General features: G+C 34.1%; 1 protein-coding gene across 1 annotated transcript in view; it reads left to right on the top strand.

The window, feature by feature from the left end:
* The first annotated feature begins 11,219 nt into the window (after positions 1 to 11,219).
* Positions 11,220 to 13,879, top strand: part of LOC111711789 (hemicentin-1) — a 7,107-nt gene continuing 4,447 nt past the window's right edge. Inside the window, exon 1 of the mRNA XM_023486234.1 lies at positions 11,220 to 11,795. Coding sequence (XP_023342002.1) covers positions 11,453 to 11,795 — 343 coding nt within the window. The 5' untranslated portion in view covers positions 11,220 to 11,452. The remainder of the gene's footprint in view (positions 11,796 to 13,879) is intronic.

Genomic DNA, 13,879 nt, shown 5'->3' with positions numbered 1-13,879 from the left:
CTTCCTTCTTTTTCCTTCTCCTTCCTTCTTCTTCCTTCTCCTTCCTTCTTCTTCCTTCTTCTTCCTTCTTCTTCCTTCTTCTTCCTTCTCCTTCCTTCTCCTTTCTTCTTCTTCCTTCTTTTTCCTTCTTTTTCCTTCTCCTTCCTTCTTCTTCCTTCTCCTTCCTTCTTCTTCCTTCTTCTTCCTTCTTCATCCTTCTTCTTCCTTCTCCTTCCTTCTCCTTCCTTCTCCTTCCTTCTTCTTCCTTCTTTTTCCTTCTCCTTCCTTCTTCTTCCTTCTCCTTCCTTCTTCTTCCTTCTTCTTCCTTCTCCTTCCTTCTCCTTCCTTCTTCTTCCTTCTCCTTCCTTCTCCTCCCTTCTACTTCCTTCTTCTACCTTCTTCTTCCTTTTCCTTCCTTCCCTCTCTTTCATTTACTTTTTTCCGTTTTTCTTCTACTCTTTATTCCATTGATATATTCATGATCATTGCAGAAATGCAATACTTAGTTTCTATGACTTGTTTTATATCCCTTTAACCCTGCCTTTAACGGGATGATTTTTTAATTCAAATATTTGCCTATTTTCTCTTGAACTAAGAGGTGCATGATTCCAGTGTTTGTTGTTAAATAGAGTCCGTGGGTATGCTAACCATTGTTTCTTCTTGCATTCCATTTGCATGCTTTTCTTTGTTTCTACTTTCATTAAATGGGCATGCATTTTTAGTTTCTTCATGCATTCCGTTGGGATGCTTTCTACTGTTCATTCTTGTACTTCGTTTTGCCCTGTGCAGACATGTTTTTCTCTTTTTTTCATCTTGCTTTCCGTTGCGTTTTAAATCTTCTTCCTCCTTTCCATTTGAATTAGGTTGAGCTTATTTCTTATTTCTGGTTTCCCACCCTTAAACCCTGCTTTCTTCCTGGTTTTTGTCTCTCCGTCCTAACTACTGGTTTGCTGCTCAAGTGTTGAAATCACCAGCTCCTGGCTCCAAAATCTCCAAAGGGTTTGAAAACTAGAAAAATATTTAGTTTTTTGATTTAAAAATAGAAAACAATAAAGTTTTGTAAAATCTCCAGATTAAAAATTAAAGAATTTAGGGGTAAATTTCCCCCTGTAAGTTGTTCTTGGTTCCCACATTATGGTGAAGTACAGGAACCCTTCTGAGTGCTACTGGGCTGGGGGGGAGGAGGAAACAATTTTTCTTCACAAATTATATCTTTATTAGACTCTAATTCAAGAGTATATTAGGGAAGGAGAGGGGTGATTAGGGGGGTTAACAAGGTAAAAATAGTAAAAGTTAAATAAATGAGGAGAAAGGGGAGGGGTGGAATAAAACAATGAACGTTTTAAAAATAAAAGAATTTTAAACAATAATTAAGGTGTTAATAAACGAAGTTTAATTGAACATTGTCGCCAAACCTAACTAATCCTAACAACATTAAAACTAGTAGATACATAGCAAGTAGTGTCAATACCATTCAGTTGAAACATAGCTAGTGTCAATGCCATCTAGTAGATACATACCTAGTGTCAATACCATCTAGTAGATACATAGCTAGTGTCAATACCATCTAGTAGATACAAAGCTAGTAGTGTCAATACCATCTAGTAGATACACATAGCTAGTAGTGTCAATACCATTCAGTTGAAACATAGCTAGTGTCAATACCATCTAGTAGATACATAGCTAGTAGTGTCAATACCATTCAGTTGAAACATAGCTATTGTCAATACCATCTAGTAGATACATAGCTAGTGTCAATACCATCTAGTAGATACATAGCTAGTGTCAATACACCCAGAGAAAAAGGAATACACCCAAACCACAAAAATCGTCAAAACACTCTAATGGACATTCATTAGAAAGCATATGACAATTTAAAACGCAAGACTTCGTTACAATTCGAACACCTTAAATTCTAACAACCAACTTCAAATCAATCAATGTTAAAAACAATATAATACTGAACATTTTTAAAAGATAAATAGACAGGTAGACAGATAGACAGTTTGACAGATATACAGATAGACCGATTTAGGGATAGACAGATAGACATATAGACAGATATACAGATATATAGATAGACAGATAGATAGAAAGATATATATACAGATAAACAAATAGACAGTTCAAGGGTTGCTCAGATCTCAACTTTCAACAACAAAAGTTTTCTTAATCAAGAAAACTTAAAAACATTTCATCAAAATAAATCTTTCATCAGAGTGCAAAACTTTTGATGTGGATATTGTTTAGCTTCTCCAGCTGAACTTGACAACCAGTAGACTTAACTTTAAAGGTGACAGGTTTAAAATCCAGGAAAGGAATTGAGTCTTTGACACAAATTTTGATTTTCAAATTCCAAAATCTCTGCAACCCAATGTCGTAGACCTTAGATTTTTGTAGCAAGAACTCATCTCCTTTGGTAAATTGTAACAGCCAATGGGAGCCCTTAATCTCTGAAATCTTGGTAAATTGTAACAACCAATGGGAGCCCTTAATCTCTGAAATCTTGGTAAATTGTAACAACCAATCTCTGAAATCTTGGTAAATTGTAACAACCAATGTGAGCCCTTAATCTCTGAAATCTTGGTAAATTGTAACAACCAATGGGAGCCCTTAATCTCTGAAATCTTGGTAAATTGTAACAACCAATGGGAGCCCTTAATCTCTGAAATCCTACCAATGCAATGGTCTAGCTCTGATAGGTTGATCATTTTCATATCGGGGCTCAGCGCTTGACCTTTGGAATAAATGAGAAAGCATTCTATGGCTACGGTTTAGAGCAAGCAACGTAAAAAGTAGCCAGCTAAGCCAAGAAATTATAGAGTTCTGATAAACAAAAGTTTTCCCCTCAAAAGTAATGAAACATATTCTCCTAACAAAAAAGTAATTAATCTAAACCACCGAATTTTCTTAATTACTCAATATTTGGGCAAAGTAAATTCTGAGAAATTGTAATTTGTTGAAAATATTTGAATCTACTGCACGCAGCACCATGAGGTTTGAATATAAAATATTTGAATCTACTGCACGCAGCACCATGAGGTTTGAATATAAAATATTTGAATCTACTGCACGCAGCACCATGAGGTTTGAATATAAAATCATTTTTTATGATTTATTTTACACAAAGGTTAAACTCCCGTTTAGGTTTTTAGGAGTAGAACTTCATACCCAGAGCTTTAACCATGGAATCATAAATATAAATGCAGAAATACTAAATTAAGAACACTGAGTCAATTGTTTGAAATGCATAATCTCTCATTCGAAAACTTATCCAAGAGTCCAAATTTTGAAACCAAAAAGAATAAACTAAAACACATAATCTGGAAGAATCGGTAAACCCGCTGAAACCAGGGACAAAGACAAATCTGTAATTTTAAAATATGGAAACCCGGAGCAACCTAGAACCCGGAACCAAGGACATTAAGAAATCTGGAACCTCTGAACATAGGGCCTAGAAAAACCTTAGAGCTGGAACAACCTGGAGGCCCGAACCTAGAAGGTTCTAGAAAATTTCAGCAACCTAGAAGGTTCTGGAAATCTGGAGCAGCCTAGAGGTCAGAATCTAGAAGGTTCTGGAAAGATGGAGCGAACTAGAGGCCAGAACCTAGAAGGTTCTGGAAACCTGGAGCAACCTGGAGACCAGGACCTAGTAAGTTTCGGAAAGATAGAGCTAGGACTAGAGAAAATTCTTGAAAACTAGTACCGGGAACTTTTCTAAATCTCAACAAATGAAACTTCTGTAACAAACAAAAATGTAGCAATACATTTGTTCTATATCATATTGGGACACTTAGAAACCAAGAAAACCAAGACTCGAATCTGGAACCTAATATTCAAAATTCCGAAGATAGAACAAGCATGTATCCAAGCCCAACCTAGAGCTAGAGGAACCCATTCTAAAGATTCATAAGACAAGTAGAGAGAAGGTTGTCATGATTTCTCCGTAGAGTCGTGAGAACCTGGTCGGACCCAGAGTGTTTAGTAAACTCTCATTCAACAGAAAATCGACAATTAACCTTTTTCTAAAATTCTCTCTTCTTTCTACCTTAACCCCCCACTCCCTCCATATTTCATGTTTCATTGCTTCACAAATCTCAAATAAAAACCTTGTCAGACAACTTTTTAAATTTTTTATTTTTTATTCAACATTTATAAATATTATCACACGTTATTTTTGGCCATTTTATTCAAATTCTTAAATTCAGCCATCATCAAACTTTAATAGTTTAGTAGTTCATATCTTTGAACCTTTGCAACCTGATGTTAAAGACTTTCAAAGTTTGAAATGTCAAAGGTTTAAACCATCAGGATATATTGCGAAGTTATATCAGTATGAGGCGATTAGTCGACGGTACCTTAAAAGACAAGATAGTGTACAGTAAGGTCCATAAAATTAGAAAATTAGAATGACGACATTTCATCAATCTTATGTGTATTTGATATTCCTATAAACACAAAAGTTTTCCCTGTTACCAAAAAAATCTGCTTATGAAGTAAAATGGGTCGGTGTACACTGCACAATTGCTGTGTTTTATGTTGATATGAGTATTTAAAATTTAAATCTTGATTCTACCAAACGTTCTTTTATTCCATAGTTTTATGAATCCCACTGTAATATACAAAGCGAATGTAAGTTTATTATTATACATTAGAGGTGAGAATAATTCTGAATGAAATGGTTTGGTTTGGTTTGGATCCGTCAATATAAGTCTAACTATTGTTGTTTATTAGGCATAATAATGATGATACCCTGAGAAAATGCGCAGAATAATTTATTTAATGGTGATTGCTGATATCAACAATAAACTTGCAAATATGGTTTGGAATAGAATAAGTTTGGTTTTATATGTTTAATATGAATAAATAAGAGAGCAATAGCCAGCCATTCATACCCCCTCTCCCTCCCAATCTAAAGCCTGTATCTTCGAAGCTTTGATTCTCAGTTTTATTCTAAGAAAACACCAAGTCTGTAAAGGGTCTTATTTTAAATCATCCTTCTACAAAAGCCTAAAATTTCCTTTAACTTGGGAAAAATTCATATTAAAAATCAACGAGGTTATAGTATATAGAGTGATGATGTACGCTAATCCTTTACTAATTTTACAGGCCATGTACTTCACTTCCAAAGGTCAATCTGTATATTACAGTGCTCGGGGGTGATTTCTGAAAACATTTAAATGAAGAATTTGTTTTCCATGTAAAAAATTAAATCCACTACTCCTTTATCGTGCGCAGGATTCCATTTTCACATTAAGACGTCTTTTACAGAGCAATATTTCATCGTTAATAAACTGTTCTGAGAAAACTCAGTAAAATTCAAGATATAAAACCTCCCCATACACTTGTACTCCGTAAACGTACAGCATATTTCATGTTTGTACTGTATGAATAGGCCATAATCTCTTAACATCCTTTATCAGTAAACTATCCCAAGTGTACACTCAGGCTAATACACACGGAGAGGTAGCTAAGATCCTGCCACCCTGCTACAAACGTAATATCAAATGACCCTCCACTTTGTCTAATCAAGTATGAATTAGATGTTTTTGTAAACTGTTTATTTTTATCATGACTTCTCTGCACACGTGACTTGCGCATTTCTTGCTTCTAAAACAATTAAGAAATTATCAGAATTAAACATTTTCAAGCAAGAAAAACGACATTATCTTCCGCAATATTGATCAGATTAAGGTTTTAGGGGTACCATTGTGAATCTGGCATGCACCTCTTTTTAAAAGGAGGGTTATTTAAAATAAGGACGACAGTTCCTGTAAGCTGCAGTTAAACTGGGCCAAACATAATTATAAATAGATGGTTAGAAAACGTGATGTTAAAAACCAGCAGGTTACAGGCTCCAGGCTGGATATTAGATCTTGGAGTGTGTGTATGTATGAGTGTAGGAGTTGTGTTTGTGTGTTTGACTTGGTTGTTCGTGTGTGTGTTTGTTTGAGCGTATATTTATGTTCGATGAGAAGGAAGGGTGAGAGGGGGAGAGGGTGGGCCTGGAACGAAATTGGAGAAGAGAAGTTTAGGGGGTCGTTAAGTAAGTGTGGATGACTTCGTGTGAATATTGGAAACCTTGATATATATCTTCCATTTTCCGTAGTTCATCAAGAAAATCCTTGATTTTATGTGGAGTTAATCAAGATAAAATTCTTGATTTCCTCCTATTTCAATCTAAACAGAATAAACATAAAATCTAGGTTTTTTCCTAGGTCAGTATAGACAGAATGAATTTTAATTCTTGATTTTCTCCGGAGTCAATCTAAACAGGATGAACTCAAATCCTAAATATTCTCTGGAGTCAATATAAACATGAATGAACTCAAATCCTAAATATTCTCTGGATTCAATATAGACAGGATGAACTCAAATCCTAAATATTCACTGGAGTTAATATAAACAGGATGAACTCAAATCCTAAATATTCTCTGGAGTCAATATAAACAGGATGAACTCAAATCCTAAATATTCTCCGGAGTCAATATAGACAGGATGAACTCAAATCCTAAATATTCTCTGGAGTCACTATAAACAGGATGAACTCAAATCCTAAATATTCTCTGGAGTCAATATAGACAGGGTGAACTCAACTGGAGTCAATATAAACATGAATGTACTCAAATCCTAAATATTCTCTGGAGTCAATATAAACATGAATGAACTCAAATCCTAAATATTCTCTGGATTCAAAATAGACAGGATGAACTCAACTGGAGTCAATATAAACATGAATGAAATAAACATGAATGAACTGAAATCCTAAATATTCTCTGGAGTCAATATAGACAGGATGAACTCAAATCCTAAATATTCTCTGGAGTCAATATAAACAAAATGAACTCAAATCCATGATATTCTCCGGAGTCAATATAAACAGGATGAACTCAAATCCATGATATTCTCTGGAGTCAATATAGACAGGATGAACTTAAATCCTAAATATTCTCCGGAGTCAATATAAACAAAATGAACTCAAATCCTAAATATTCTCTGGAGTCAATATGGACAGGATGAACTCAAATCCTAAATATTCTCTGGAGTCAATATAGACAGGATGAACTCAAATCCTAAATATTCTCTTGAGTCAATATAAACAGGATGAACTCAAATCCTAAATATTCTCTTGAGTCAATATAAACAAAATGAACTCAAATCCTAAATATTCTCTGGAGTCAATATGGACAGGATGATCGAACTGAACTGAATGTTTATATATTTTGAAATATAGAAATATGCCTTGTATGGGTTTATATCCTTCGGAAGTATAAAACAATTGATTAAATGTAACCTGAGCAAGATTTAAAACATAATTTTATCCCCTTGGGGGATATTTATCTAAAAAAGTCCAGGAAGAAACTAAAGTTTTGTCGATTTAACAATATATTAAAGGGAGAAATCCCGTTTTTCATTCAAAGAATAAGTACGAGAATGAAAAATGTTTAAGGGAAACTTTTTTGCTTTTAAGAAATTAGGCGCAATTAGGAAAATCTAAATAAAGAAGATAAATTTAAGTGATATCGGGTTAGAATTACTGAGCATTCCCTTAGACTGTATAATTTTGACATATCTATGTATTGGGTTGGAAAGGTTCATCAAATTTTTATAAAATAAATAAAATTTTAATATTTATGGCAATTTCCTGCCTCTCTTGATGTTTGAATTTCCTAATACTTCAAATCCAGGCTTAAAGCCCCAGGAAACTGAATATTTTCGATAAATATTCGTAAATTCGTCTCAAGATCAAGCTTGAAATTAAAATCTAAATTTTCATGCGCCCTGAAGAGTAATTCGATTGGATATTTTAAATTCTAAAGTTGAAGAAATAAAATTTTTATTTTGTTTTTAGGATCGTAAAGTTTATACGACAGCAAATATCAAAATCAACTTTGTAAATTGATTTCAGGGTTTCCTAGAACTCATTTCAAATAAATTGGCGAACCCTGTTTGGAATCTTTTATTTTGTAATTTTTTTTTGTTTCAATTTTACACCTCACAATCATTAAAAGAAAATAATCTTATGTTGATTCAGATGTCCTATCTTTTATCCAATTAAACGTATTTTCAATTATTTTCTTTTATATTTCCGAGAATTCATTTAAAACAAATTGGCGAACCCCGTATTGAATCCATTATTAATAAAATATATATTTTGACATCACTTTCGAACCCATTTTTACCAAATCAAAGTTTATCTTAAGGATTTGGTCTTATATACAAATTATATTTCTAGTGTCAGTGGGTAATCTGGAATAGCGTTTTCTGATACAGCCAGGGAGTAAGGAATAGAAGGGAGATATAACTGACGCGGTTCGCCCTACCATATGATTATACATGCTTTGCAGACAGTACTTCATTTGAATAATAAATATTTGTCTGATGTACAATTACCGCGCATACAATAACCTATTCTGAATATTTCTTATACAAATGGAGTACCCGTCTGCAAAGCATGTATAATCATATGGTAGGGCGAACCGCGTCAGTTATATCTCCCATCTATTCCTTACTCCCTGGATGCAGCCCGGACATATTAAGCGCTTTTTAGTTTTATATCACCTAAATATATTTTCATTGTTAAAATTTTCTTTTCAGTGATCAAAACATTGAGAATTTTTGAGAGATAAAAAATCCAAATAATCATCAAGTACAATTCAGTCCAACGAGTCCAGGTTACGTCACTAGTGACATTTTAATTTGCAGTGTCAGACAAAGATTCAATATTGCTTAAAAAAAAATAGCGTTTAAGCTTGTAGAGAAATAAGTGGAGTTTTATATGTTTTTTTAATTTTTATAAACTGTTTCTTTTAATGTCCTCTACACAACACTAAAAGGAGGTTGAAACTGTGTCACATTTGACACCAATGATGACGTCATTCATAATTTCACTAAACTCGTATTTCCACCTATTGTATATTTGCTCTATCATTTTGGAAATGGAGAGAATATTTCGTTTATTTAAAAAGAAATGATGTCGGAAGACACATAAATTTCAACTAGAAGGGGATCATTCATTTGGCGTACAGTCCCGTTTTGCCTCGTATAGTCTGTATTTGTACTGTATTGCTTGCCTTGGTTAGTTGAAATTCGGCCCTGTACATGAGATGAACTGGAATGTACCGTGAAGAGTCTGATTCTTCAATTTTATAGGGGTTTCACTAAATGTGTAAAAAAAATGTTCTCATTAAATCTGTTTTCCGAATGAATTACTGACTCATATTTAAAAATAACTTGTTAAAATCCATTCCTTCAAAAAGTTATTTATTTAAAGAAAGCATTGTGTTGTAATATGTGTAATATGTATTGTGAATTTTACGTCAGAGGCCTTTCAACACCTTTAAAATAAATATATAATTTAGTGTATCCACTACCCTGTACCCACTTTTCAACACCTTTAAAATAAATATATAATATAGTGTATTAACTACCCAGTACACACCTTTCAACACATTTAAAATAAATATATAATATAGTGTATCCACAACCCTGTACCCACCTTTCAACACCTGTAAAATAAATATATAATATAGTTTATCCACTACCCTGTACCCACCTTTCAGCACCTCCTGTAAAATAAATATATAATATATAGTGTATAGTGTATCAAAACTGTTTTAAGTAAAAACCCCCCNCTCCCCCCCTGTCTCCATATGGTATCTTGATGACAAGTTTGGTCTAAGTAATTATCTATTGATTCTGCTCCAGGTTATTATATGATACTAGAGTACATCAGGGTGTATTAGGGTGTATCTGGAGTAAGGGGGGAAACCTAGGAGTATTATAAGAATAAGCACGAAGAGATAATGACAAAATAACTGTCTTAAGGCTAAACAATGATCTATCAATGCTATTTCAACATTTGATTCTATCACTTTTCCCTTTTGAATGTCTCTGAGAAATTCTCTATACCCTTCCTTTATCTATACACTGAGAAATTATTAAACCGTGAAAACGATGAGTATTAATAGTATTATAGTTTTATACGGGATGTGATCATGTGACACCAATACCGGACATATAGGGGACACTTCTATTGAAGGTGGTACATACCCTTAAAAGGAAGGGATGAATAAATCAGCAAAATAAAGGGGAAAGACGGGTTTAAGGATATACTAAAGAAGGCAGGATATTTGAAACAGAAAGAGGAAAGGTGAAAATACTTTTCAAAGCATGAAGATATATGGATATCTAGATACATCAAGTAGTCATCTTTGTTTGTTTGTTTGTGTGTGTGTTTGTTTGAATGATCAATTATAACTCATGAACCTTGGACTGATTGGACTAAAATTTTGATTGGGGAACTGACAGAACTACTGAAATGTTCTTAGACTGACTACAAATTTTAAGTTGAGTGGGTTGAATTTTATAAGAAAAACTCCAGACATAGCTGGGTTCCCAAACTATGGCACTTTATAGAAAGGGATGTTTAAAACAGAAAGCTAACGAGGAAAGGAGGTTGTAAGAAAATACAACATAATAAAGTAGTAGTCAACGTATGAAGATAAAGGGAAAAGAGTGTTAGGATATATAGAAAAGTATGTTTAAAACAGAGAGATAAAAGATTAAAGAATAAAGTAGTAGATAACCTATGAAGATAAAGGGATAAGAGTGTTAGGATATATAGAATAGTATGCTTAAAACAGAAAGGAAGAGGAGGAAAGGAGGTATAAGGAAACACTAAATAAAAATAGGATGTTTAAAACAAGGAAGGTAAAGTGAAAAAAGATTGTTTTGGAAATACTATTTAAAACATAGAAAAAAATAAGGAAAGATGGTGTAAAGGACGGAAAAAACATAATGATAAAGGGTAAAGGGATTACAATGAATTATTATAAATAGAGAATAACACAAGACAAGAGAAGGTTGGGGCCAAAATATATATCGAAGGATGTTGTTTAATTCTAGGAGAAGGTTAGAGTCAGGAAGAGAAGGGGGGGGGAGAAGGTTAAGGCAAGGAAAAGACTGGAGAGGGAGGGGAAAGGGTCAGGTGGAGGAAAGGGGATGTTTAATGAGTTCTCAGAATATTTAAAAAAGGAAGTCCTAAAAACGACATAAAGGGTACCCAGGGGGCCGAGGAGGGGGAAGGGGGTTGATCTTCTCTCCCCTTTTATTTCTCCACCTGTTTCTGTTAACTTGAAGTATTGGGTGTTGATAAAGACATGGTTCCCATGGACTCCCGGAGACATTTGTTGGTTTCATATTTCTCCATAATTATATTGTCACCCTTCGGCAGGTTTACTCCAGGTTTACTCCTCCCTGTGTTTCCCAACTTGGATCTAGAATTGTTCGAATGGTTTCTCTCTCTCTCTCGGAACCCCGGGCCGGGACGGGACGGGAGAACCCGCGGGCGGAGCGAAACTTCCGAACTTACATTTCAACTCCAAGTCTCCAGTCCGAGTTTGTTGTTGGTATTAGCATGGGGCCTGGATATTAGTGCTCTAAACAAAACGAAGATCGAAAACTTATCAAAATGAAAGTGATAATTTTATTCTCGCTGATGACGACTGGACTAGGATTACAAATGTTTAGCGTGACTCCGACATATCGTGAGGTTAACCCCGGAGGAACAGTCCTCATGAACTGCGTTGTTGAGTCCATGAAGGGTGAGTGTAGGTGGGAGAAGGACGGAGTACCAATTGGATTATATCCTGGTAAATATGAGATGGTTGGAGAGAAGGATGGAGATTGTACACTCCGTATCCTGGCAGCCTCCATGGAGTTCGACAACGGGGTCTGGCAGTGCCAGGTCACTGCATCAGACTTTAAACAGAAGGATACTCTTATATCAGACGGAGCTCAACTTGTTGTCAGAGGTAAATATACGCAACTAACTTTTTCATTTTCTTGCTAAAATTTGATCATTTTCAAATGCAACTTCAATTGTGATTGCCTGGTTTACAGTTTTAACATCCAACAGTGCAGGGTGCATATGTTTCATGTTTGCAAAATTAATAAGAGTTGTGATGGGGGGGTAACCGTACAAACATTTTGAACTTGAAGATTAATAGGATTTTCTGTTGACACCGTTCTTCGTCTTGAATTAATTCTTTGATGTAAAAACCTGACGGTTAATTTACTTTGAACTCGGTTGGATCGTATGGGACGGATAATATTCTGGCCGGCAGAAAATAAACTCAAACATTTGAGAAGTTAATTTATTAGGTGTTGACTTTGAGTAATTAGGTCTTAAAATTTGTTATTTACAATAATCACTGTTTAGTTTCTATCTAAAATTGGTTTACAAATAATTTCTTGATGCTTTTTACTTTTTAACCTGAATAAATCGAAAAAAAGTTTCTTATTGAGTGTTTTGAATTGAACAGTATCACTAAAAAATAAAGTTTTCATTTGTAAGTACATATACACCTTAGAGACTCATTTGGCATTATTGGGTTAAAAATCCTAATTTTGTAATCAATACTCTTGTTCAATAACCCCTTGCTGTTATATTTGATACTAGCTGAAGGGCCCGGCGTTGCCCGTGAAAACAAATTTGATTTTTTTTAAATTAGTGTCCACAAAACAATTCAGCCCAATCGGTCCAGCCGTTTGGCCGTCTATAGGCAACATATATATATACGAATGTCTTATTTTATTATATAGATTTCCAAATATGACTTTTGTTGGGTTAAATAGTCTAAGTTTGAAATATTACCATCAGGCTTTAAAGAAACGGGGATTAGAAAAATAGAGTTTGATGAGCGTGTTCCTTTAAGTAATTGCACACGAAGGACCAAATATAATTCTTTTGTAATTTAATCCTAAACTAAATAAACCCTTGGATCAAGGTAGAGCGGGATGATGTTTACACAAAGAGAGTTCTTGTAATTAGAACTTTTTGTCTCCAGGTCCTGAGTTTAATCAAGGTGTCAACCAGGGTGTACATTTACTCCAACATCTGGTGTTCATCGACTCCATCCTTATCATTAAACTTACTCTTAGAGAGAATCAGAGATAAAAACGTCTAAATAGTTTAATCATGAAAGGGACTGTCAACTTAATTTTATGAGATCCTTTAAAAAAAGATTTTTATAAACGAATCATAAAAGTATCCTTTAAAAATCTTTGTTTAATGAAAATTTGAAATTTTATAAAAGTTTTTATGACTATTATCACATATTATTTGTCTAGCTTTTTGTTAATCGATGGTTTTAACATTTAACATTAACTTGAATTTTTAATGTTTTCGAAGTCAAATTTTGAGGAAAAGGAATTACAATTTAATTTGAAAATAGTTTTTCGGAGAAGGTTTTGTATTAGACATGGAAGAGAATAAATAAGTTTCAAAGTATGGATTGAAAAAGTAAAATTTTTAGCGGACACATATTTTACAGTTACAATATTTCATCGATACATTACACATTTTCAATTACATTGAACGCATCTTTCAACCATAAATTTGTCAATTTTTCAATAAATTTCACATTCTTTTGTGGTGGTGTAATACAAGGCATATTAAAGAACCAAGGGGAATATAAATAGAGGGCTACAGATAGATTTGAGTTGGGGGGTAGGGGAGGGGGGTAACAAAACAGGATATATATGAACAACAAAAATGTTGGAGAGGGGGGGGGGGGCTAAAAATTTGAGAAATTAAATCATCCTTAGAATAACAAGAATATGAGTTAATCTATAAAACCTCTAATATGGTTTCAAGCTCTGCAAACCTAAAGTGGCTCCGTGTTCAAAGTTGAACCCGGTATAGAAGGTTAAAAGCAAACCCATCTTAATCCTCTAATGCTTATACAGCTATTCACTCAGCCAAACTTAAACCATGCCTACCTTACTTACTCCTATTCTCAAACCTAACTTACTCCTATTCTCGAACCTAACTTACTCCTATTCTCGAACCTAACTTACTCCTATTCTCGAACCTAACTTACTCCTATTCTCGAAC

The sequence above is a fragment of the Eurytemora carolleeae genome, unplaced genomic scaffold (assembly GCF_000591075.1).
Source record: "Eurytemora carolleeae unplaced genomic scaffold, Eaff_2.0 scaffold1200, whole genome shotgun sequence".
Classification (NCBI taxonomy): Eukaryota; Metazoa; Arthropoda; class Copepoda; order Calanoida; family Temoridae; genus Eurytemora; species Eurytemora carolleeae.
Note: the sequence above shows the minus strand (reverse complement) of the source record. Positions and strands in the feature narration are given on the sequence as shown.